We start from the raw sequence: 26,825 nt of genomic DNA on the forward strand, positions 1-26,825 counted from the left end.
CCTTCTTATGTAGAGCTCAACTACAGAGCAACAGTAACAACTTTCTGTAACGATCCAATCATTGAATGTCACTTTCAATTCCTTATTTGCATATGTTGACCTGAGTGAAAACTATCTACAGTATCCCCCTGCTGGCCCAGGGTGAGAACTTTAGTACATAACACTAATAATAATAATAATAATAATAATAATAATAATAATAATAATAATGCTGCAATGTGGGGGCTCAGAACAGTGGCGTAGCGTGGGGGGTGCAGGGGGGGCCGGCCGCACCGGGCGCAACATCTGGGGTTAGGGCAAATCCACAGGTTAGGGGGCACAAATCCACGGGTTAGGGGGCGCAAATCCATGGGTTAGGGGGCGCAAATTACTTGCCTTGCCCCGGGTGCTGACAACCCACGCTACGCCACTGGCTCAGAATGTGAGCCATGATGAGTCACAAAGACCTGGGTTTGAATCTTGCCTCACCCCATCCCCCACTCAAGAGAAAACCTTGTGGGAGGGGGAGATGTGCTTTCCTTCGTTCCCCTTCTTCCTCTCTGCCCCACATATTTACAGTATAGTCTGAGATCCTTTCAGCTCCCAGTCCTATGCTGAGGAGGTAAATTTGAGGCTTTATGCCAGGAGCACATAACATTGCCTTGCACCCTATCAGGTTGTTGCGATACCTAGCTCAATATTGTCTCCATCTGGCTTTGCCAACATGGTGCCCACCATGTCCTTCCCTTCACCCTCCCCCCCCCCCCAGGTTCAGAAGTCAAACTCTTTTAAGTTTGAGGGAGCTGCACCAGTTTTCTTTCTTTACTAGGGTTGCCAAACCCCCAGGGCTGGCCTGAAGCCTCCAGGTTTGCCTCCCCTCCCCTCTAGTGCAGCTGCCCGGTGCTTTTTTTTTTTTCTAAAAAAATGTTTAGGGGTACTCTAATTTTCCTACTCATATGGAAATACTGCCCCTCAATGAGGCCAATCTTAGATTATTATTGTATTTTTAAATTTTGCTAGAAGCTGCCCAGTGTGGCTGGGGAAACCCAGACAGATGGGTGGGGTATAATAAATTATTATTATTATTATTATTATTATTATTATTATTATTATTATTATTATTATTATTATATTCACAAAATGTTTAGGGGTATGTGTACTCCTGCGTCCCCCCAGAAAAAAAAGCACTGGCTAAGCCCAAGGTCACCCACATGTATGTGTGAACCACACCAACCCCTAAGCATTATTTTTTTGGGGGTGGTGATACCTCTACATTGATGTTTATCGAGATCAGCAGGACTTGGGGTTGCTTATTATGGCTGTTTATAGGGGTTGGTGTGGTTCACACATGCATGAGTTTTCAGGGGGAAGGGGTGTATATGTGTGTGTGGCCATCTGTCACGAGTGCTTTAGCTGAGATTCCTGCACTGCAAGATGACCCTCGGGGGATCCCCTTCCAACTCTTCAGTTCTCTCTTTCTTCGACTCGAAGACAGCGGGAGCCCGGCCCTGCCGAGCAGCAGGATCCCTCAGAGGAGGACCCCGCCGAGACCCTCCGCGAGACACCGAGGGAAGCGGCCTCTTTAAAGCGCCCTTGCCGGCGAAGGAGGCGGGGACGTCGCCACAGGAAGTGCCCCCTCCCGGAGCCGAGGAAGGGGAATAGGCCCCAAGATGGCGGTGGTGGCGGCGGCCGAGCGGCTCCTGTCGGAGGGGGAAGGAGGCGCCATGGACTCGGCGCGGCTCTCGCCGCCGCCTCTGCCCCAGCCCCGCGGCGGCGGCGGCGGCGGCGGGGAAGCGCAGCCCCTCGAGCAGCTCCCGCAGAGCAACACGCTGGTGGGGCTGCCCATCGTGGCCATCGAGGGCATCCTGGGCTTCCTGTCCTACGACGAGACCAGCCAGCTCCGCCTGGTGAGGGGCCGCGTCGTGGGGGGAGAGGGAGGCGCGGGACCGGGGTGGGGAGGAAGGAAGAAGCGACGCCTCGGACCCCTGCCTTGGCTGAGGGGGGGGGGGATTTGGGGGCGCGACACTTCGCATCCGTTCGCTTTGCCGTTTCCCCCCCACCCCACCCCTCCCCTCCGGATTGGCAAGCGTTTCCACTTGGTTTTTTTGATTCGGTTCGGGGATCCCAACTCCACGCCTCCTTCCCCGGCTTATCCCTTTCCCTGCTTGATTTGGGAGAGACCGGCGTGGTCGCACTGGATGACCTCTGGATTCCCTTTCCATTGGAAATCCCCTCTCCCCACTCCTCCTGCCCACCTTGAAGAAATCGCCCGCTCTTTTTTGGGGGGTGGGGGAGGGAGGGAAAGGGATCCAGGCAGAGGTTTAACGGGGGAGGGCCAAGGATGATGGCCGCAGGTTGCAGCCCCTTTGCGGCAGAGCTCTATCCGCCTGCTGCGCCTTTTTCGGGAAAGATTGGGAATCGGTGGTACGACGCTGGGGGGGGGGGGGAAGGTCTCTGTAAATCGGATCCTCATTGTATCTCATTAGAACCCTGTTCATATTCAACATTCACCCCCCCCCTTACCCACCCCGCTTCCTTGTATTTTGACTTTTCCCCCCTTGACAGCGTTTCCATTGCAGACCATCTCTTTATATAGCATGGGCGATGGGACTCTAACGATGAGGTTGATCGTGTAGAGTTAATTTCCTCTACCATGCAAAGAGACTGCGGTACATAATCTATGCTTTGGGCCTGTATATAATTTCTATAGTGCTTTCTAGCGAATGGAATGCTTTTCTTTCTTTCTTTTGGTAATTATTTAATGTATCTCGTAATTCCACAGAGTTGGGGGCAAGTGCATACTGCTAGGAGCAATTCTCAGAAGATCTCAAGTTCATCTAAAGGCAGAAAATCCATGTGGCAATAGTCACATGGGAGGGAGGGAATTTGTGAAATAAGAAGAGTATCTACTGCATCTGTTTTAGTTCTGTTCTGATAAAGGCACAGTTTGGATGCATTCAGTAGCTTTAGAATTTCAGTATCATAAAGCAGATGTTTAATAATCTAAGGCTTATATTCTCCCTAAGCTAGTTCCTATTGTCAGACTTTCTCCATATAAAAAATCTTAAAACATTATTGAAAAAAATACCTCTAAATTGATGCTTTTTGAGATCAGGTCCATGTTTTGATATAGTCTACACCAGTGTCCAATGTTAATTTTTAATTTTAATGGATCCCCATGTATGTGCCTGTGAATGCCGTCTCTGTAGGTTTCTCTGCAAGAGTATGGCCTTTTCTCCACAGCAGTACAATCCTTTGTTTATTTACTTGGAAGTAAATCGGATATTCATCAGTGCAGCTTTCCCCCAGGTAATGTGCAATTGCATAGGATTGCAGGCTAAGGCACTCAACCTTGGGAGTGCCTACTACTTCAGGGTAGATATGCATTGGATTACAACACAGCTTTTTGTGATGAAGAGTGTCATTGACTGCTTAAAGGAGAGCTTATTTTGATGCCTGAGATATTTGACACTTTTTGAAAATAAATATGACTATGAACAGAATTTTGTTTGCTTTATTTCTCTTGTTGGTATGTGCAACCTATGGTCAAAGCAAATTGACTAACTTGTAAAACTTTGACAGGTTTTTCCACCTTTCAGTTTTCATTTTCTGTTACCTCTTCATCAAACAGCATTACAGCCCTTTGGGGGGAAAATTAGATAGATGTGTGTAATACCATGACAAACATCTTTGGTTAGAACAGGCATAGGCAAACTCGACCCTCCAGCTGTTTTGGGACTACAACTCCCATGATCCCTAGCTAACAGGACCAGTGGTCAGGGATGATGGGAATTGTAGTCCCAAAACATCTGGATGGCCAAGTTTGCCTATGCCTGGGTTAGAACATTGAATTAGAAGGGGAAATGTGCATTATTGCTTTTGCCTCATATTCCTCTGATCTTGGAGGGTGGTTGCCATCTAACATACAGCCCAGTTTTATACATAAGTGCTCAGAAGCTAGTCTCATTCTGTTCATCAGACTGTACTCACAGGTAAGTGAGTTTAGAATGGCATTCTTAATTTATCTTAAATATTATTAGAATTGGTGTAGCTGAGATTCCTTGCTAAACAGAAGCTGCTACCAGTGCTTTTTTTCTGGGGGTACACATACCCCTAAACGTTTTGTGAATCTAAGTTTAGCCTCATTGAGGGGCAGTATTTCAATATGAATAGGGAAATTAGAGTATCCCCCAAACATATTTTTTTTAGAAAAAAGCACTGGCTACTACAAAGGACAGTTGCGTTGGCCACTTCATCACTGTGCTATGAAAAACTAGCTTGGGTTAAATATTAAAGCTTTATAAGAAAGTAACAGTGGATTTCTAGTTGCTATTGTGAAGCAAACACCAAACCCTCTCTTTTCTCAGCTGATGTGTTTACGTAGGCATCAAACTGATGTAGCTAAGCAGCCAAACATTCTATCCGCTTCACAGTGCATAGCGATTGACGGGAAAGATCCAAGTAAGATTCCTTCTTGCTTCAATGGCTTGAAGAGTGGAATTAATCATATACAGTTGATCATTTTCATGGTATATAATGCAAATCTGATAAACCCGTACTAGCTGTCTAAAAGGTTCAGTATCCTACAGTTCCCCAACTTGTTTCCTTTTCCAGTACAGTGGTACCTTGGTTCTCAAACTTTATCCTTTCTGGGAATCCTTTCGACTCCCGAAACCGTTCAAAAAGCAAGGCGCGGCTTCCAATTGGCTGCAGGAGCTTCCTGCACTCAAGCAGAAGCTGTGTCGGATGTTTGGCTTCCAAAAAACGTTCACAAACCAGAACACTTCCGGGTTTGCGGCATTTGGGAGCTGATTTCTTTGCCAACTAAGCCATTTGCGAACCAAGGTACCACTGTACTTGTCCCATTTGTTTGTTGGAGCAGAGCTGGCCCTGTGCCGTGTTCCCATAGTGCAGCTTGGGAGCGCCTTGTGCAGTTTACTTCTCTCTGTCTAGCAGAAGCGGCAAAAACAGTTGTGCTTAGTGACGTGCTTATATTTATTTGAGTGTTTTTGAAGCACAGTGTCCCTCCAGTGCAAGGGGGAATTGATTATTTGAAGGATATGTATGAGAGTAACTAAGCTGCCTTGCTCAGAAGTGAGACAGATGGAAGGACAGTCTTAGGTTTTGTTCTAGGTGCCTTGGGCTCATGCAGCACAAAGCCCTACTGCCCTATATGCAACTTGATTTTGCTGTTGGCCATGACGCTGCCCACTCAGCAGTATTTTGCCCAAAGAGTTCAGACCAGGCTCTTCGTTACAAAGATTGAACGGAGATAATCATTCTGGGCTCCCATCTTCTATCGCAGTTAAGATAATCCTCCTATCATGTAACAATTCTCCATCTGGTGATTCTGAAACATATGCAGATGTGAGGAATTACTGACAGAGCAAGTTAAGCAGAAAAAATTAAGCAACTAAACAAGCAAATATCCAGTTGTTGGGAAAGTGTTCTACGACCAATTTCAGGCAGCTTCTCAACAGACAGATGAATACATGGTAGAGCAGTAGTTCTTATGTGTTTTGCCTGTTCTGATTTTAACCTTAGTATTAACAACATGTGCAACAATAGGCTTATGAAACAGGTGGTGAGTACAAAGAAACAGAACGGAAAATTACTAAACTTCTGATCCCAGCCACCCCTTTCTCATATATAAAAATGCACCTTGAAAATAATGGAGTATTTGTATGTGTTTAAGATGCCTTGTTTAATTGCCCTGTTGTGTTCTTTCACTTTATAGTTGTGTGCTGACATCCATAGTGCACAAGGTGCTTTCAATTTGTGGGATTTGAGCAACAACCTCCATGGCACATCCCTTTTGAAGGCGTTCAATGTACCGGTACGCACACTGGGTACTAGGTTGCTATTCATTTGTGAACCCCAGGACTGCTCTGGAAGAGCAAAGGAGAGAAACGGGGGGATGGGTGGGTGATTCCAGACACCATATTCTGTTCAGTACCAGTAGCTTCAACTAAGATAATGGAAGCAGAGGCGATCATGAATTTGACACTCTTTGGCACCGTGTTTACATCCTGTGCTGATCAATATGTAGCGGACTCTTGACTCTATCCTCTCACCCCAGCCATGCCGAGGTATTTTTAAGCTGGTGCTTGGAGGCTGTTGAAGAATGGATGAGAAAGAACAAGCTGTAGCTTGATCCAGGCAAGATGAAAGTCAGATCTCATATTAGTTCTCCATGCACTTGTCTCATTAAGACTGGGCTACTGTAATGCACCTTTGAAGAAAGTTTAGAAACTTTGAACTAGTACAGAATGTGATTGCCTGGTTCTTGGCAGGGGTCAAAAATCTGGAGGTGTTATCCAAATATTGTGTCAGTTGCAATGATTATCAGTGAGTTTCCAGGCCAAATTCAAAGTGCTTTGAAGCACTGAATGACTTGGTATCTGCGTTTGATTGGGAATATAAATGAGGGTAGTTAACTGGGTTTTGCATAAGCTATTGTTATTTTATACTGATGTTTATTGTTGCTATTTCTTAAAAAAGTTTTTGTGTTATGGATTTGTACTTTGAAATATTGTACGCTGCTCTGTGGAGTCCTTTTTCAAAGAGCAGAGTATAAATCCATTAAATAAATAACTATAAATACAAGCCTGCTAGTTTAGAGTAACAGGGATTAATACATTATTTCAGTGTACATGCTCAAAACACTTCCGTTTGATAGCATCCAGATGGCATCAACTTGACTATGCTTCTTGTTACTGATTTTCAGATATTTATAATTACTATACTTCCCAGCACAGTGAAGTATCCTGATCCGAAGGAATGCATAGGGTCAGGGGCTGCATCTCTGAAGCCCTTCAGAAAGATTTACCGTAAATACCACTGCAGGAGGCACTGAAACCAGCTCCTGCAGGGATCTTCTTACATTTTTAAAGAAACGTCAAGGCTGTGAGTTACTCAGCACTTGCACAGAATTGCAGGAAAGCTCTAGAAACTAGCTTACCTAACATTCTAACCTAAGGATTCTTTTAAAAAAAGAGAATCTGCCCAAGGCCAGTTTTTGTTGCTTATGGTTGCAAAGATGCGTTTGAAAGTGTAGATAAATCTTGGCTAAGAAGCAGAAGCCAAAAGGATCATTGGAGGTGATTCTCAGGTGTCGGGTGCTGAGTCTTCAATGCCTTGCAAAGCTTCTTTCCACCATTTGCCTCGGAAGCAGAACAAAAAATTCTGCAAAATATAAGAGATCATACAGACTTGCGTAATTTATACAGGTTGTGGAATTCATCACCTCGGCATGTAATTTAGATTCTCCACCTCCTGCTCCTGCAGTGTAACATCACTACCGCATTTTTCGCTCTATAAGACGCACCAGACCATAAGACGCACCTAGTTTTTGGAGAAGGAAAACAAGAAAAAAAAGGATTCTGAATCCTAGAAGCCAGAACAGCAAGAGGGATCGCTGCGCAGTGAAAGCAGTGATCCCTCTTGCTGTTCTGGCTTCTGGGATAGCTGCGCAGCCTGCATTCGCTCCATAAGACGCACACACATTTCCCCTTACTTTTTAGGAGGGAAAAAGTGAGTCTTATAGAGCAAAAAATACGGTATATCCTGACAAATATATGAGAGACCCAACTAGTTTTAAATGCAGTGCGGATAAGCTTCCTGCACCTGTACACAGCCCCTTCACACAAACGGGGAAATGAACCAGAAAGCTGTAGATAATCATAGATTCCCATTGTGTGCAAAACCAAAATGGCTTCAAAGCAATCCAGGATTTGGTGGCTGGCAGAACTCCAGTTGTCTGGGGTAGGTAATGATTGCTCATAACCAGTGGCACTCAAAAGGAAGGGAGCACCTGCATAGACACTACTGAAGTTGTACATGTAGCTGGCCAAGTTGTTCACTGGTTTGCTGTACGGTTCCCGAGAGCTGCTACCTTGGCTTGTCACTGAGCCAACAGTCTAGTTGAGCTTCTTCTGTGCCCGTGAAAAGTGTTCAGAGGAGGAGGTCAGTGGAACATAAGGATTGTATCCAGAAATACTTGGATGGTGAAAGTAAGGGCCTCATGGCGCGAAACAAGCCAATTGAATGGACTTCAAAAGACAAAAAGAAGTGCAGGTAGTGGAATAAGTACTTGTTGGAAGAGTTCTCCGTGTCTCAACCATCTTTGGAAGTTGACTACTTTGAACAGCCAAACCTTCCAGACAAAAGGCAACCACATTGCACCGAATGCTAGTGGCCTTTGAGATGCCCACATACCAGGGTGGTATTCTAAGTACGGCAGTGAATCCAGGGCTATCTGGAGACTGCATTCAGGTGTTCATGAAATAGTGTTTGCCGCGAAGAAGAGACGTCCATAATTCTCTGTTTCTTGAGGTTATAGGCTCTCCTGGCAGCTATTTTTTCAGCTTTATACTAGCTAGAGAAGAGTACAATCTTTTCCCAATGCCACAATTGACCAGTGCTTATGTGCGCCAGTTATTCATGCTTTCTGTTCTTGTGCACGAGGCTATTCCAGAAAGTTTCTCAAGTGTCCAGGCACATCTTCACACAGACCTATCAAAGTGTGTGGCTTCTGTCTACTAGCCGTGATGGCTTTGCTCTGCCACCACACCCGGAGGCAGCAATGCTTCTGAATACTGGTTTCTGGAAACCACAGGAAGAGATAGCGCACTTATGTGTGAATCATGCTTGCTGGTTTCCCACCAGTATCTAGTGGGTCAGTGTGTGAACAGGATGATGGGACTAGATGGGCCGTTGGCCTGTCCCAGCCAGGCTCTTATGTTCTTAGATGTTCTTCTGACTTACACTTAGCACAGGCAACCCCCAATTTGCACGGGGATTGCATTCCAGGTCATCACACGTGATGGTGGAGAGCTCATAAGCCTGTGCTACCCTTTTCCAGCCACTTTTGTGTCACCTCAAGCAGGCGCGTAAATTGATCATTGTCTTTAGTAGAGGACAGCTCTGTTCTTGAGAGCTTTTTCTGGGGTGGAGGGGGAGATCACAATCTTCATCTCTTTTAAACTGGTTTTCTTTGCTCGTTTTCTCTTACAGTCCCCCGTATAAAAACTTGGCTAAACCTATTTTTGGGGGGTGCTTCTATCTGGCACTAGTAAGAAAAACACTCACTCTTTTTTTCACAGCTTTGATTGCTTTTTAGGTTTATTGACTGAAATTTCCAAACATAGCAAGTTGGGCCTTTTTGAGATAGTGGTGTCAGTTGGATATTAGATAAGAATTTCATATATGTTCTCTCAAAACGAGTCATTCATGCAGCAGGGACTGCAGATAGGAAGGCAGTGGAACAAGAAGGGGATTTGTCTTAAACTTGATGTGGGGGAAAACTTTGGACACACACTTGACATCACTTGATTCAACCTCTCTCAAAATGATAGCAGTGCCATACTGTGCTTGTACAACTATAGACTTGGATTTGGGGAATTAGCTTTATTGTAATTTAAACATCTAAAACCATTAGATATTGTGCAAAAATCTTCAGTGAACTAGAACAGACCCTCCTTGTAGGCTTACCATCTGATCACAGACTAGACATACAAAGTTATGTTTTAATTTTTGTAAAGGAATTTGTTGCAACTTTATTCTATATTTCATTTTAAAGTGCATGTGGTTTTGTTTTGTGAGCCACTTAGAGAACTCCTGTTATAGAGCAGCTGTATAAATGCAGAGGCAGTAATTAAGTAAGCAATCAAGTGAAACATTGGAGCAAAGGGAAGGAAGATAAATGAGGAAGAGTCAATGGGGAGGGGGAAGTGAAAAGATTTCTTAAATGTAAGAAATGGAGGAAGAGAATTGGGTAGCATAATGGTATAAAAAGATTCCAAGGCTATTTAAACCATTTATATACCTCTTAACTACAGTTGTTCTCTAAACTGCATTATTCTTCTGTGTCCGATCAAAGATCTGCCTCACTTGACATTCTGCCTTCAGCATTCAGTTGGTCCATTACTCTGTGGAAGCCTATCTCAACAAATGGTAATTGGAAGCATACTACCATTTAGGTTCCATTTTCAAGCTATTATAATCAGTATCTATCCTTGATTGATTCAGTCCTTCTTGAAAAGTGGCCTTTGCCGGTGCCATCATTACGTTCTGTGGTGCTTAACTCCGCAAGTTCATAAGGTGAAGTGCTTTCTTTGACTGAAAGGTATTGTCAAAGGCCTACTTCATCAAGTGTGTGGGCCACTGCACATGTTTGATGAAGTAGGGTGTAACTTACGAAAATTCATACTGCAATGAATTGGTTGTTTCTGCCTTAACAAATTACATATTCTGCTGTTCTGGGATTCATAGGGAACATGATCCTGTTACTCTTGTTATTTTGGTAGACCCTGTGTAGTTTTTCTGGTTCTGGAATACCTTTTCTGTGATGCAGCTGCATATAGTATTTCAAATATGGGTGCATCATATTTCACATAGAAGTGTCATTAAAGTTTTTGCTGTTTTATATTCAGTATCTTTCCTAATAGTTTCTGACATTGGCTTTGACTCCTCGCACCTCCATTGCAGCATTCTGAACTGGCATCTTTTGGTAGACATGCCATGGCCCCAAAATATTCTGTGTAGCTTCAGTAGGGGCACTTCTCAGGGATTCCCCAATTTCAGACCCTGTGTGGTTTTCCCCTCAGTAATAATATTAGGCTGAAAAATTTAAGTAACTTCCACAAATACTGTTAAAATATATCCTTTTGTTTTAGTAGTTTGATCTTGAACATACTTAAGAGTGAGTTTGAATCTTAACTATGAATCTTGCTTCCCTGCTGCCAAAACACCCAAAATTGCATGTCTGAGCTTCAGCCGAGTAAATAAGTACTGGTGCAGCAGGAAGGTAAATGGTGTTTTCATGCACTCTGGCACTCATCATGGTGTCTCGTTGCACCAGAAGCAGTTTAGTCATGCTGGCCACATGACCCAGAAAAGCTGTGTGCGGACAAACGCCGGCTCCCTTGGCCTGAAGTGAGATGAGTGCTGCATCCCATAGTCAAGTTTGACTGGACTTAACCATCCAGGGGACTTTTACCTTTTTACCTTTTACATGAGTTGCATCCACCATTTTGTCGTTCGAGTTGGGATACAGCCTTTTGGAGATCCTTTGTTGTGTAGGATTTAGCTCCCTGAATATGTGGGTGTCAGTCTGCAAACCTACTTGCCCCTTTATCCATCCCTATACATATTGCTTATGTGTGGAATTCTATAGCATTAGTGAACAGAACCGGTTTTGTTTCTATGTTCCCAGGTAGATTTTGACGGAGGTTGTAGTATTCTGCTTTGCCACTAGGTGTCAGGGTACGCATATCATTTCCAAATGTGTATATCAAGGAACTCTACTTAAGTTAGTGGGTGGAGAAGACTCACATTAAATTATGACATGGGCAGTGCTGGGTTTTTCTCTCTCTTGCTTTTGTGTGTGCTTTTGTCATAGCTGGCAATGTTTCCATTTTTTAAAGGGAAGTTCCCTTATTCCGAATAGGATTCCTCACAAGAAAAGGGGAAAGTTGACAGCTATGGCTTTTGTGCTGCGGCAACATTGGAGATTATTTCTGATTCATGGATGTCAAACCACATTTGTAGAAGCCAATACAGTTGTTTTAGAGATGCTAGCCCAGGGGGGATGGGAACACACCAAACATTTATACATGTCACGAACTGTAAGTTTTCTAGGCACCTAGGTGCTGTATGAACCCAGTGTTTTTCCAACACGCAAAGCATTAGTACATAAAGTCGTTCATTTGGCTTGTAATCTACTTTCAATCTCTTTTATGTCGGGGAAAGCTTAGATTGGCATGCTACAATTTAACTGGAGGTTCCAAGATCAGAGACTTTACAGTATAAATTAAGAAACTTCCCTGATTTGTAGAATACGTTACAGTGGAACATAACGTTATAAACTTTTTGCGCTCAAGTATCACTTTCAGGGAAAGATGCTGTAACTGTTTTCAAGGACATATTGTTAGTTTCAGGTAAAAAACAAAGAAGTTTCTTCCTTTGCTGAAATGTAGATGAAAATATATTTAACAATGCGGAAAAAATACAGCCTTTCTGTAGTGAATATTGAGTGCAGAGCAGAGCAGCCTTTTAAACCAAACACCCCAGGAGTTCATTTCTTTCCATGTTAGCTTTCAGAACCTTCTTCTTTTTTAAAAGATAGAAGTTACCTGGCCAGTAATAAGTAATAATAAATAACTTCCTTCAGCAACCTGTTTGATAACACAACTGTGAACATATTTTGGGTTTTACTGCACAAAACTGCACAAAGAAAGATGGGCTAGAAATATATATATATATATATATATATATATATATATATATATATATATATATATCTTCTGATTATAACTCTTACTTGGTGTCTCTTTGGAAGGCCAGGTCAATCTGTGTTAGACTGCATAATATTTATTTTTTTAAAATTTATATACCACCCTTAATCCAAAGATCTCAGAGTGGTTCACAGAATCTCCTTGTTTTAAATGTCTGAGAGAGCAGAGCCAAATGACTTTGGTCTCTCTCCTTTGATGGTTGTTTTTTCCCCTCCTGTCTTCCTCAAGATCTTTCCTGATTTTTTCTGGTACGGGTGTGTATTTTCAGCTTTTCTTTGGGATAAACAGAACCTGTTTCTTCAGTCTTGCCTCATGTGTATGGTGTTTATAAACCTTTAGTCATCTCTGCTTTCTTCAAAAACTTCTCCAGTTTCTCTGCATTCTTCTTAAAATCTAAAAGAAAACAAATCTTCAGCTGCCACCCAGTTCATGCCCAGTAGGTGTGTTGTTCAGTAGCTTTGTATCACTGAAAGCTTAGAAATAGATTTTGTGTAAGCAACTCCAGTGTTCAGAGAGGAAGCCGACTGTGTCCTTAGCCAGTGACCAAAGGAACAAGGATAATTGCCCCCCCCTCCATGGCAGTGGGCAAACTGGCCTGGCCCTCATCATTGACCAAAGGAGGAATATCTAAAGAAAATATACCTTCGTGTTCTCTTCTTGCCAGCCAGAACTGTGTCTGCTCCAACTGATGGTTGTCTTGGGAGCGCAGAATAAAGTGAAAGGGGACACTGGCCTTTGTCATCAGCTGGGCTGCCAGGTACCTGGCCATCTCTGTTCAGGCAAGAAAAGTGAGGGAAGGTCACTGCCCCAGCTGAATAGAAATGCCTGTTTGTTTGTTTGTTTGTTTGTTTGTTTGTTTGTTTATTATACCCCCACCAATCTGGCTGGGTTTCCCTAGCCACTCTGGGTGGCTCCCAATAGAAGACTAAAAACAGAATAAAACTTCAAACATTAAAAGCTTCCCTATACAGGGCTGCCTTCAGATGTCTTCTAAAAGTCAAATAGTAGTTTCTTTCCTTGACATCTGATGGGAGGGCGTTCCACAGGGAAGGCGCCACTACCGAGAAGGCCCTCTGCCTGGTTCCCTGTAACCTTACTTCTCGCAATGAGGGAACCGCCAGAAGGCCCTCGGAGCTGGACCTCAGTGTCTGGGCTGAACGATGGGGGTGGAGATGCTCCTTCAGGTATTCAGGACCGAGGCTGTTTAGGGCTTTAAAGGTCAGCACCAACACTTTGAATTGTGCTCGGAAACGTACTGGGAGCCGGTGTCGGACAGTGTTGTATGGTCCCGGCAGCCACACCCAGTCACCAGTCTAGCTGCTGCATTCTGGATTAATTGCAGTTTCCGAGTCACCTTCAAAGGTAGCCCCACGTAGAGCACATTGCAGTAGTCCAAGCGGGAGATAACCAGAGCATGTACCACTCTGGCGAGACAGTCTACTCACAGCAGCAGTAGTAGCAGCTACTTGCACCGTTACAACTTTCTACCTTGTTCTGGCATTGTTTTTGATCTTTTGCCATTCTCTTTTCCCTCCACACCTTTTTCTTTTGTGTGACTTACCTTTTAGTCTGTAAACCTGAGCATGTGCCTCAGCTTCTTTTTGATTATGAGCTCCTTCGGCAGATAAAAGAGTGGAATAAACATACTGTATAATAAATGGAATTGAAGTGAATGTCATAATTTTTAAAGAATCCATTTAAGAAGAGTGTTATGCCACTTGAGAATTCATTCATGCACTAGAAAGCATGGAAATTTTTTGCTAAGACATCAACATCCACACCCTGTGAGCGGTAAATACGTTCTGAAGTTGGAGCTTTGGAACAAATTATTTGGAAAGGGCAAAGTGACGGTTTTGTAATCTTTGGAAGTGGCCCCATTTCAAATTGTGCTGTGTAGCCTTGTGGCACTTAAGACAAGCTGGTTAATCATAAGAGGGGCTCACAGCTTATTAACTACTAAAGAAGACACCTTGAGTTTTGTTTTTGTATTTTCAATGTAGGTTTGTAAGCGAATGGACTTGGTCTGCCAGAGAATGCTGAATCAGGGATTTCTGAAAGTGGAAAGATACCACAACTTGTGCCAGAAACAGGTTAAAGCACAGCTCCCAAGGTATGTGCTTACCACAAGGTCACAAGTAATACTCCTTAAAAATCTGTATTTGCAAGAAGATTATATAAGGAAAGCTGCTTTGCAACCGGTTGTGAAACAAATATTTAAAGAATATATCCTGCTTGTGCCTGATGGATTTGTGACAGTAGTCAAGGTTCTGAATATAGCATGAAGAATGAGCTACCAGTCCTGTTTGTGCACCTTAGCACTGCAGCAGAACAATCTGTACCTTGAATTATTTTCTGTTTGGGTTGACTTTCCCCCCTCTGCTTGGCCCTAGGCTCTCATTTTGCTTGAGTGTCACTGCCTGTCTTGCCTTTAGAGAAGACAGGCACTATCAGTGATATCCTATAGTAATACTGTAAGCCATCTTTCACCATCCTGGGACCCTCCAGATGTTTTGAAGTATAATTACCTGACCTTTGGCTGTACTGGCAAAGACTGCTTGGGAGTTGTAGTCAAAACATCTCGCGGGCATCGTGTTAGTTACCCCTGCTGTAGGTCAGTGGGATTACAAATTGCATGGCACACACTGGAATAGGATAGTGAGTTTTGTTTGCATATACCAACTGGCCACTGAAGGGTGTGTGTGTGTGTGTGTAAATTTAAAAAATAATAGAGAGCAGGGCTACATCTGGGAATTGAAAAGCCCCTGTATAGAAGACTGTGCCTCCCACATCGCTTTATATCCTGGTTTATGTACGGTACTTAATGCAGGTTATCATTCTGTATGCTGGTTTTTTGGCTTCTCAGCACTGCCAGAGGTAGAACTGATTTTAAACGGAGGCACTTACAGAGAAATGTTGAAGCGCTAGCTTCTCAAATGTACAACTTGAGGCCCTTCTATGGAAGCCACAGCCATTTAAGGTCAAGGAAATCACCTCCCAAGTTCAGCGTTTCCTGAATGGTAACACCTTCTATATGGTACTCTCTCTCCCCAGGAAAACTCCAGCTCAACTCCCATAGCATTCAAAAAGCTGGTTAAAATCTCTTGTTTTGCAGGGCTCTCAGGTTGGTAAACAACTTTGAGTTCTTTACTGTCTTATCTCTGTGCTTTATTCATATACAATGCCTAGCATTTTTTAGTACATTTGTAAGCTGCCTTGAGGGTCCCATTTGGGATCAGAAAGTTAGAACTGCTGTGGGGAACCTCCAGTCTGTGGGCCTAATTAGGTGTGCCAAACCTCCCGCTTTGACCTGCAAGGCTATTTTAGCCAAACCACATCCACTTGCCCTACACTCGACATCACATATTACTGTAAAACATGGCTGAGTTGAACATGTCTTTGCAGGCATTCACTGATCAGCTGATTGGCAGCACCCGCAAAGCATTGTGCATGGGGCTTCCCAAGATCAGCTGATCAGTCAGTGCTTTGTGGGCTGTGCCCTTACCTGTGCTTTTTGATTTCAAGCCATGTGGGCAAAAATGGGTCTCATAATGTCAGGCGATGTCCCGTCCAACTGCCAAATTTGGCTCGGAGAGAGAAACAATCAAACCCTAACCCATGGGTAGGCAAACTAAGGCCCGTGGGCCGGATCAGACCCAATTGCCTTCTGGATCTGGCCCGCGGATGGTCTGGGAATCGCTGTGTGGATCGCCAGCGTGCACATTATTTCCCTCTCCCTCCCTTGGCGGCGCCTCCTCCCTCCCTCCTCATGGCTTGTCTCCGCCCTGCCTAGAGGAGGAAGGGGGCTGGGCTTTGTTGGTGCCAGCAGCAGCAGTGCTTGAGCAGCCACCATTTTAAGCAGCCCCTCTCCGGAGCCTCCTGCCCCTGCTGCTCTCAAGACACAGGTAAGCAGCCACCAGGGTTCGTGGTGCTCTTGCATCATTCCCCCCCCCCCCAATATATTCTGCCCCCCCACAAGGTCTGAGGGACAGTAGACTGGCCCCCTGCTGAAAACGTTTGCTGACCCCTGCCCTAACCCATCCCTGGGCTATAACATAGGTCTGACATAGGGAGGCTGGAGGGACATTGCTGCTGCCGTGACTGCTGCAAGGTCCATTTCCACATGGCAAAGGGGGCGGAGCCCAGACTCACCCTGAAGAGTTAAAAGAAGCTCCTGGGAGTCTGGGGCTGCCCACTAGGCCAGGTGGAAATGGGCCTTGCAGCGGGGAGTGTGTGGAAAAAAGAGAAGGATATTACTGTTCAATTAAATTAGCAACAGCTTCTGGTATCTTCGCATTAGGTGCTGAACTGATAGCCTAAGCAATGTCACCTGTAACCAGTTCTTATGCTATAGTGTGAAATATCAAACTGCTGTTGGAATTCCTCTTGGACTCATGCATGTGTGGCAATGGTGGTGAGCAAAGGAGGGCTATGAGCAATGTTCTAGCAATGCATTTTCCTCATGTATTTATTTTTAAAGTACTCCATCTACTTTTCAAGGAAACTCAAGGCTCTTTAGTTTCACCCGTGTCTGAAAATTACTTGGAAAATAATACGATAATTGTTGGATCTATATAAAAGCAGATTGAGTCATAAACATTATTATTTTGAACTAGAATGGGAAAAAATGGAACGGCTTCTTAAAGCACACATCATTTTTGGTGACAGAATTTTGTAAACTTCCAGACTATATTGTTCCACCTGTCTGCAGTGTTTCTCACTGTCTTGGATGTGTCTTTGTAGACGGGAATCGGAACGGAGAAATCACTCGCTAGCTCGCCATGCAGACATTCTTGCTGCTGTAGAAACAAGGCTGTCCCTGCTAAATATGACCTTCATGAAGTATGTGGATTCTAACCTCTGCTGCTTTATACCTGGGAAGGTAAAGTCCAAAAGATGGCTGCATTAAAGTGTGATGGAATAAGTCATTAGGGCTAAACTTTGTTTTGACGAGCCACTGATGGAAGTTCAGAACCTTCCGTAGGCTTATCTCAGATGGTTCTTATCTAAATGCTGTTCCTTTGTTAATAACAGATTGGCTTAACAACTTATTAGGGCTTTGATCATATGGTATGTAAATGTACTAGCTGAAACCATTTATAAAACATTGATTAAAACGTGAATTGCATTGCTTGTAAATAAAACGGTAAACGACTCATAAGTTGTTCTCAAGATAATTTCAAGTACCTTTCAATTACTTTTAAAATAATTTTAAGTCACTGTAGAAAATAGACATTATTAAAGGATATAATAATAATAATAATAATAATAATAATAATAATAATTATTATTATTATTATTATTATTTATACCCCGCCCTCCCCAGCCAAGGCCGGGCTCAGAGCGGCTTACAAGCAATAATAAAAACAAGTTGAATGATTACAACTTAAAAACAAAATTAAAATACAACATTAAAATATTGAAATATTAAAATATTAAAATTTAGCCTCATCGCAGAAGGAGAAGGAAAGGAAAAAAGAAAGGGAGGGAGGGAATCAAATTGGCTCCAAGCCAAAGGCCAGGTGGAACAACTCTGTCTTACAGGCCCTGCGGAAAGAAATCAGATCCTACAGGGCCCTGGTCTCATGAGGCAGAGCGTTCCACCAGGCCGGAGCCAGAGTTGAAAAGGCCCTGGCTCTGGTTGAAGCCAATCTAACTTCCTTAGGGCCCGGGACCACCATATGCTGCTCTTAGCTTTTGCCAGTCGCCATGTCTCAACTTTTCTCATTTGTTTTAGGTAATTGATGAAATTTATCGTGTGTTAAGGTATGTAAACTCTACCAAAGCTCCTCAGAGAGCCCACGAAGTCCTTCAGGAGTTAAGGGACATTTCATCGATGGCAATGGAATATTTTGATGAGAAGATTGTTCCAATTCTAAAAAGAAAATTGCCTGGATCAGATGTATCGGGACGGCTTATAGCGGCAGCTCCAGGTACCTCATGTATGCTCTGAGTCTTTGTACATTATGCAGCCAGTGGGAAGCTATAGTACTTCCACTTTCTTGTGATTTTTGTCTCCTCTGAATGTTATCATTAAAAAAGGGTGTTCCATTACTATATTAAAACAGAACATAACGTTTTAAAATAGAAACTATTTGAAGGACCCAGAGAACAAGTGAGAAGCATTCTGCTAGTGGAAAGTGTGCTTCCAGCTTCTGTGCATGGAAGGGAGAAGGATGATAATTTCCCCCACCCCAACTCTATATTCCCCACAAATCTGCTCTGCTTCCTTTCGAATAGGGTGGGAAGTCCTATTCCTAGGACTCTTCTCAGGATTGAAGGCCCTTCTGTGAACAGAGGTGTCCTTTGGATCCAATCCAATGGCTTCTAAAAGGAAGAACCTTCATTCTTTGGTTATCTTGCTTATATTCATGTCTTTTGTACTACTGAAAGTAACTTCATATTGATGTATGCACGGCTGGAAGCACCAGACTGGTTCTGCCAGTGAGCCTGCACCACTGTATCCTCACTGCCATCATGCTTCATCCCCATTGCATCCCAGTAAGTGTGCTTATATGTGTTGGAAGCTGCCCAGAGTGGCTGGGACAACCCAGCCAGATGGGTTGGGGTGATGATGATGATGATAATGATGATGATATATTATTTTTATTTTTATTATTGTTGCCTAATTTTTCCTTAACACTGCATTAGGAAAAGCAGCACCATGACCTAAAATATGATGGTAATTTACACTTTTTGATTTGGTGGGTGGAGCACAGCTTTCCTGCTCTCCCTTAATGATAGGTTGATACTCCTACAGTGGGAAATTAAATTACTTTCTAGAAGCCACAGAATCCTGTCCTGGTGTGATCGTATGAGTAGGTACCGGTAATTATTTCTTGTGTGCTAATTTTTTTCCTTAAAGCAAAAACGCTAGTGCAGTGTAATGTCTTGTCAAGCTCTGTTTTTTGCTAGTTTATTATCTGGAATTCCAGCTTTGCAATAGAGGCCCTTAGCTCTCATCCTCTTTAGGTTTGGATTTGGGGTTCATAATAGAATCTAATTACTGAATAATGTAAAATTAATATACACAGTGCTTTTTTCTGGGGGTGCTCAAGAGTATGCACTACTGGTGCACCTCCCTCCCCCATTAAAAGTGTAGCACTTACTGTAACAACTTCATGTTTGAGTACCAGCACTTTTTTTTCTATAAAAAAAGCACTGAATATACAATAAAATAGCTTTCCCCAGTATATAGTAGCAACAGAACATAATACAAACAGAATAACTGATAATATAGAACTCTTCTAACAATATATCAATAATTAAAATAGAAAAATGTACAGTAGTGTAAATTAATAACAAACTTTTTTTTTAACCCCCACGATTCTTACCAAACTAGAGCTGTTAAAATTCTTTAAAGTCTTAGGATAGCCTCACTCACTCTGTACCTGTTCAAAGTCCCTTTTTAATAACCAAATCACACATATTTTTTCACGTAAAATGCCAAGAGATTTTTAGCTATGAAAATAGATATTGAATATAAATCAACTTGGCTTTGCTTCCTCTATATCCTTCCTTCCTTCTGTTCTATATACGATATGCTTCCTACAGTCTTCTATTTTGTATACAACTTTGGCCAGTAAAACCAAACTTGAATCCTAAAACAAAGCAGTGTTTACTTTTTGCCCAAATAATTCACTCTTTATACTTAGAGTCAACCTTTAGAGGGCAGCAGCCGTATCTCACTTTCCAGCACTAAATTTTACTTTGCTTATGGGGAGGTCTGGAAGCATGAGGTTAGTTCTTAAGAATGTTATTCAGGTACTTTACTGGAAACAATTACTGCAAGGCTTGGGTAACATTCAATGACATAACAACCATATTGCTGGGGGCTGATTATGTGGGTCCTGATTACTGAAGTGACTGTTTCCCATGAATGCTGATTTCATAAGAGAGACCCATGCAACCAACATCTGTTAACATGGCTTTTTTGTTTACCACGAGGAGCTCCTGAAAGAGTTGTGCTAAAATGTAAAAGGCCTCCAACATATCTGGAGTAATATTTAAGGGCAGAATACAGTGGTACCTCGGGTTACATATGCTTCAGGTTACAGACTCTGCTAACCCAGAAATAGTACCTTGGGTTAAGAACTTTGCTTCAGGATGAGAACAGAAATTGTGCTCCGGCGGCACGGCGGCAGCGGGAGGCCCCATTAGCTAAAGTTGTGCTTCAGGATAAGAACAGTTTCAGGTTAAGAACGGACCTCTGGAATGAATTAAGTATTTAACCCGAGGTACCACTGTATACAGTTGGTAACATAATGTTGAAACAATATTTAAGGGGCGTGCTCACTTGAAGGGCAACCTATTCTGCTTGCTGCAACCCAGAGTAGGAGTGTCTCTAAACAGCACTTTCCTCTTTACCTGTTAAGCAGGAATGTAAAAATCTGTGAATATGCTCAAGTCTTGCACATGCATTAAATTTTGTTTATATGCTGGGGAATAGTTATAGATTTGCTTGTTCACATTCACTTTGCAAACCTTGATGCTCTGTTTTGAAGGCATAAGACTGAGTGCAAGTCAAAATCTGAAATGAGACGGGGGAGAAATGTAAATTTTCTCTTCCTGCAGTTCCAGGTCCTTCTGCAGCCTTAACAACAATGCAGCTCTTCTCCAAACAAAACCCATCGAGGCAGGAGGTCACCAAACTCCAGCAGCAAGTTAAAACCAACGGTGCAGGTGTGACTGTGCTAAGGCGCGAAATATCGGAGCTTCGCACCAAAGTGCAAGAGCAACAGAAGCAGCTGCAAGATCAAGATCAGAAACTGCTTGAGCAAACCCAGATCATAGGTGAGCAGAATGCCCGATTGGCTGAGCTCGAACGTAAACTGCGAGAGGTTATGGAAAGCGCAGTGGGCAATTCCTCAGGGTCAGCACCAAGCGAGGAGACTCCTAGGAAAAGGAAGAAGGCTGTTGAATCAATAGGTGCGCTTAGGAAGTCTAAACGCCTTCGAAATAATAAATAACTTTGGAATAAATGACACCTCCAGGAGGATGTACTGCTTTATAGTAGCCCAAGCAGGTTGTCTGGTCTGGATACCGCTATTCAGAGCATGGTGTCATTTAGGCTGCTGGTTCTTCAGAACACCATAGACTTGAACAACTTTCTCTCATTGCTGAGATGTTTCTTCCCAAACCTGCCCTGCTTCTGTTTGAGTGGGCCTACGGCACAGAATCATTATAACTTGCCATAGATTTGTACTAACCAGACCTGCTCTATCACGTTCTGAAAAGTTAATTTTCCTTTTCTGTGCAGATGACTATTAAAGTGAAACTTATATTTATGCATCTGTTCTGTAAATGAGTATACTAAATAAACCCAGGCTTAATTGGCTAGAAGATTAAAAGTGGATAAACAGCAGATGTTCTCTTCACTTGAAAGAACCACTTTTTGAAAATCTCGTGGGGTTGTTTTTGGTTTTTTTGACGGGGGGAGGTTGACTTTTTTGTTGCAAGTGACCAGGTTTAGAATGTCTGAAAAGTAGCTTATAAATGTGGGAGTCAACATAACAAGTAAAGATGACTTCTGAAGCTTACAGTATTGGCTATATATATTTTTGTAAAACTTAACAGGCAAGGGACTTCAGTTTAGATTTCACAAATGCATACCCTCCTCCTAAGCATTTGGAGCCATATTTTTATCTTTGCATGGAGAGACGCATGCATTGCTTAGTCAGCTTGGTAAAGCATTTGCCTGGAGTTGCAATTAAATAGTTGGCCTCTGTCACCTTTTGTACCGCAATTTCTTGGTTCCTTAGCCATGACTTTGCATTTGCTTTCAGCACAGCTGTTTCTTTTCTTGCGAGGTCATTTTATCTTACTTTTGTCAAGAGTATATAAGCCAGGCTATTTTGCTGCTTCTGCTTGCCTATAGATAGCAGGTACTCTTTTATCTAAAGGTTGATTCCTTTAGCCTGTGAGTTTCTGATTATACACTACTGATGCTAATTCAGCGGTTCAAAGACTATTAAACATTGGATAAAAACGATTTGTTCTTTGTATTACACAGGCTTCCTAAGGCATGGTTCAAATTCTAAAAAGTTTATGTTGAGAGAAAGACCTTACTGTTACATTGAAATAACTGTCTAATACTGTGTTCCTTATCATAAAAAGTAAATTGATTTCAGACAAAAAAAGCTTTAATTTCTTTTGCACTCCTTCCATTTTGAATTTGTAACTGGAAACACATGTCTTGCACTGTACAGTCTGGATTTGTCACTTTAACAGCCTCAAAGTTGTAATGTACAGTGAATTTCTCCCCAGTTGTATTTTTTTTTAAGCATCCAACAAGTATTGCTGTCCATGGTTTTTAATTTGCTGTTACCAAACGATGTCACTGTTGCTCGACTGTTACATTTTTCTCTTAATCTGCTGTTGCCGAATGGACATATTTTCACAAGAATGAATTTGAAATGAGAATAGAAAATTGAATTTGAGTGGTAGTTCAAAAGGCCACTCGTAACTTAGACATTTCGCTAAAGTACCTTGGTTTAAAATGGAAGCTGCTTATTCATTTTCATTTGTCAAGTTAAAGATAAAACACAAAGCTTTCCTAAAGACTGTTCTGGGCTTTTTCTTAAATGTTAATCAAAGTCCATTAATTCATAATTTGGAGTAGATTCCCCCCCCCCATAAAACAATATATTACAATTTGATGTCAAGAGTTTGGAGTTTTGATTTTTTAATTATATTGTTTTTGCTATCTTAAGGCCTTTTTACTGTTTGTGTCCCCGTCCCCCCTTTTAAATGGGAGCAGACTCTTGTGTCTTAGCAGTGGGCATATATTCAACTGTCTCAAGGATAATATATGAATTTTAAAACATTCACTTGAAAGTTTCTTATTTTTGAGGAGCTCTGTTGTACAACATCAGCATGATTGATCATTAGAAATAACTACTGCGGATGCATTCCAGAGTGGGAACACAAATGGTAGTCTTCTCAGCAATTACTGTGCGGTGCAGTTATTTTCTTTCAGTATCGAATCCAGTATCCTTGCTTTGCAATGCCTGAGAAGCAGGATAAATAGGATTCTCTGCATCTGTCTGTGTAGAACCACATAAGTATATAGCACAGTATACTGACATTATGGCATAAACATTGCAGTCTGCCTATCTACATGCTAGGCCCTCAACCAGGTATTTTCAGAGTAACACCCCATTCATAAGCTACCACTTTCTTGTGGCTGAATCCTACACAAACATCTTCAAGAAAGAATCACAATTGTGAAAGTGGTTCATTCCCATGATTATGGCATGGGAAGGAACTTCTGTCATTTGCTTGACCCACATTGGTCGTCTTTACAGATACTACTGAAAGACCATCATGTCAGAAACGCCCCATATTCCTCCAGAAACATATTACTCTTGGGTAACCATAGAAGTATTCTGCAGAGCAACTGTATTTCCTGGTCAGGTTTGTTTATACAGGCGTAGAAAAGCAAAAGCTGCTCTGTTAAATTCTGCTGTCCTCAGTAGTTTGGAAAACTGCTTTGCTAACTGAAGTTAATACCTGCCCCAGGTTTAGAAAGCATCTGTACAATCTCTACTCACAAATTTTACAGCTGTTTTGCAATAACGCCTATCTCTTCAGTGAATGATTGAAAGTATTGTGGAAATGGAAGCTGGAATAAGCATTCAAATTTCTAGAGTACAATTCTCTCTGCATAAGTTGAGGAGTCATGTAGGTAGTGTAATTTTCCATGTATAAGACTATGTTTTTTGCTATATATATTTTTGGTAAGAAATTTGGGGTCATCTTATACATGGATAGTGAATGCACAGGGGCTTGGGCTCAGGTTTGGACTCAGGCTCTGGCCCACTTTCTTAATTAGATAAACTTTATTCGCATTAGCCAACGGCCATAGCAACATAAAACAAGCAATATATACAATTAAAAAGACAATCAGATGACCAAGATTATCGTTCAGATAGTGGCTGTTAATCTCATTGCACCCTCGATAAACCTAGCAACCTTTGCTGTTGTCTGGTCATTTTCATCTGATAAAAGAAAGAACAATGTGGCCGCAGATGGGCGGCCTGGGATGGTAAGTAAGAGTGGGGTGATGATCTCATTCCTCAGATCTTTATAAAGCGGAAACGACAGGAGAACATGAGCCACTGTTTCCAGATTGCCATCTCCACATGGGCAGAGTCGTTTCTCAGTTGGAATCTTTTGGTATCTACCCTCTAGTACGGCAGAGGGCATCACATCTACTCCGGCCAGTGTGAAGGAACGTCTGTATTTTGGGATAGTTAATTTATGCAAATATGGTGCCAGGGAATCAAACTGAGAAGGGGGGGGGGAAGGCATACCAAGGACTTTCTTAATTAAGGGTTCAAAAAAATAGGGGTCATCTTATACACGCGGCCGCCTTATAGGCAGAAAAATACAGTACTGTTGTACCTTGGAAGCTGAACGGAAGTCCGTTTGACTTCCAAAGCATTTTACTTCAAAGATGCCGCTTCCAATTGGCTGCAGGAGCTTCCTGCAGCCAATCGGAAGCTGCGGAAGCCCTGCCAGACGTTCAGCTTCCAAAATAACATTCGCAAACCGGAACACTCTGGATTTGCGGCGTTTGGGAGCCAGAACTTTCGACTGCTAAGGCGTTCGTCAGCCAAGGTACGACTGTACTTGTTTGCATTTGCATTTTAACTCATTAGTGCAAGGATTTCTGCTTGTGCAACAGAATTCCCCACTTGCACCATGCACCCTCCCCAAATTTGCTCTAGAGAGTTGAGGGAACACCCTAGAAAGTTTAGGGGGGGGAGAACATTCCAATGTGAAAGCAGAAATCCTTGCACTAGCAGATTATTCCCTTACTGCTACTTTGAATACAATCCATTGCTGCTAGCTTTTTCAGGAAGCTTACTATCTTGTGATTTAGCCTGGTGGCAAAAGACACACAGCAGTGAGACCAGATAGACCAGTGTTTCCCAACCGGTGTTCCGCGGCACAGGAGTGTGCCGTGAGACATCGGCGGGTGTGCCGCGAGATGCCTGGAGGGAGGCGGGCGAGTCGGCGGCGAGAGGCGGGGCGGCGGCGGCGAGGAGAGGCCGCGCCTCCTGCTGCTGCCTGGCGCTCCTCCTCGCAGCCGGCAGCGCTGCCTGGGCGCCTCCGCGCGACTCTGCCTCGCTGGGTTTGGTCTCCCAGCAGAGACGGGTCACACGCGCCCCTCCCTCCCTCCCTCAGCCTGCGCGGAGGGAGAGCCAGAGAGAGGCATCGCTCCTGCGCGCCGGGAGAGGGAGCAGCCGGAGCGATGCCCCTTGAAATCTTCGCCCTGCCTTCTTCTGGAGCGACGGAGAGCCTCTTAAAACTCGTCCGTCCGCTTCTCTCCCTGCCAAGAGGCGTCCAGCAAGCCGGCTTTGCCAGCGGAGCCAGCCTTGGAACAGACCCATCCGTCAAGCGGGGATTGTGCGTCCTCCTGGACAGAGTGTAAGCAACCGGGTTTAATTTGGGTTACGCGGAACTCCAGCGCTCAGGGCGGGAGTTTAGGAAATCCAATCGGGTGGCGCCGCTCTTCCTTGGGACCCCATGGGGAAACACTGGGGACCTACTTCTAAGCAAACGGGTCTACACGTCTCTCTGCCCCCCCCCCTTTAACCTTTAGCTTCAAAGCCAGAGCAAACCGAGGCTAAATCCGTATTTACATAGGATAGCTTTCGTGCGTCCCTCCCGGCGTGACGCTGCGCGCTGACGTCACGGGGCGGGGCTTTAATGGTGGTGTGCCGCGAGATTTTTTTTCAGTAAACAGGTGTGCCGTTGCCCAAAAAAGTTTGGGAAACACTGAGATAGACTTTCATGGAAATAATATGCCAGAGGTCTGGTGCTATGATGGAGGAGGCTGTGCCCCTCATGGCTCCCTGCTAGGTTTGTCATTTGAAGCAGTGATGCGCACAGCTGGACCTGATGGTCACAGGGAGGAGGAAAATATGGGAGAACCTGATTCTTGATAATACCTTTCAAAGCCCATAGCAGTTTAGAATCTAGGTAAGAATCGGAGCCTTTCAATGAGATTGCAACTAGACAAGGTAATGAAAATTAGTCCACAATAATTATATACTTTGTTCAGCAAAGCCTGCTGCAATAGTCTGAGGGGGGTGTTTTAAACTGACCACCATTTTTTGACATACTTCTATGGCAAATGCTGACAACACGAGAGAGAGCAGTACAGTTCAGTGCATATGCAGTGGGCTTTTTAGCATCATAAATATATGGAGTGCCTATATGGATATGTAATAACATTGTAAACACTTCAGAGCACAGACTTTCATTATTGCAATCTAAATTACAGGCAGCAAATAATCAAAATGTGTTTTCCATATCCCTTCTTTTCCGGAGGAACAGGGCCTCCTTCAGTTTCAAACCCAGACAAATGAAATCCCTATTCTTTTAAAAAGATTTTCTACCAAGGTCCTTAGTGATGCTAAAGTAGATGTGGACAACCTTTGGTCACATTTCATGTAGGTGTTGGGAGCCCAAAAGAAGAGGAGGGCAGGAGGGGGGAGGAAACCTGACAATGGAAGGAGATGGAAGAAAAGGACTTGGTTCAGA

At 43.2% G+C, this 26,825-nt stretch overlaps 1 protein-coding gene across 1 annotated transcript; it reads left to right on the plus strand.

Annotated features, from left to right (window-relative positions):
• Window positions 1-1,613: 1,613 nt before the first annotated feature.
• On the plus strand, window positions 1,614-23,097 carry FBXO28 (F-box protein 28). Its single transcript, XM_028724548.2, has 5 exons — window positions 1,614-1,886; window positions 14,276-14,385; window positions 17,016-17,154; window positions 18,010-18,205; window positions 20,847-23,097. Exons 1-5 carry the CDS (start codon window positions 1,650-1,652, stop codon window positions 21,239-21,241), a joined length of 1,077 nt encoding a protein of 358 aa, XP_028580381.2. The 5' UTR covers window positions 1,614-1,649; the 3' UTR covers window positions 21,242-23,097.
• The last annotated feature ends 3,728 nt before the right edge of the window (window positions 23,098-26,825 follow it).

Source organism: Podarcis muralis, chromosome 3 (assembly GCF_964188315.1).
Source record: "Podarcis muralis chromosome 3, rPodMur119.hap1.1, whole genome shotgun sequence".
NCBI lineage: Eukaryota > Metazoa > Chordata > Lepidosauria > Squamata > Lacertidae > Podarcis > Podarcis muralis.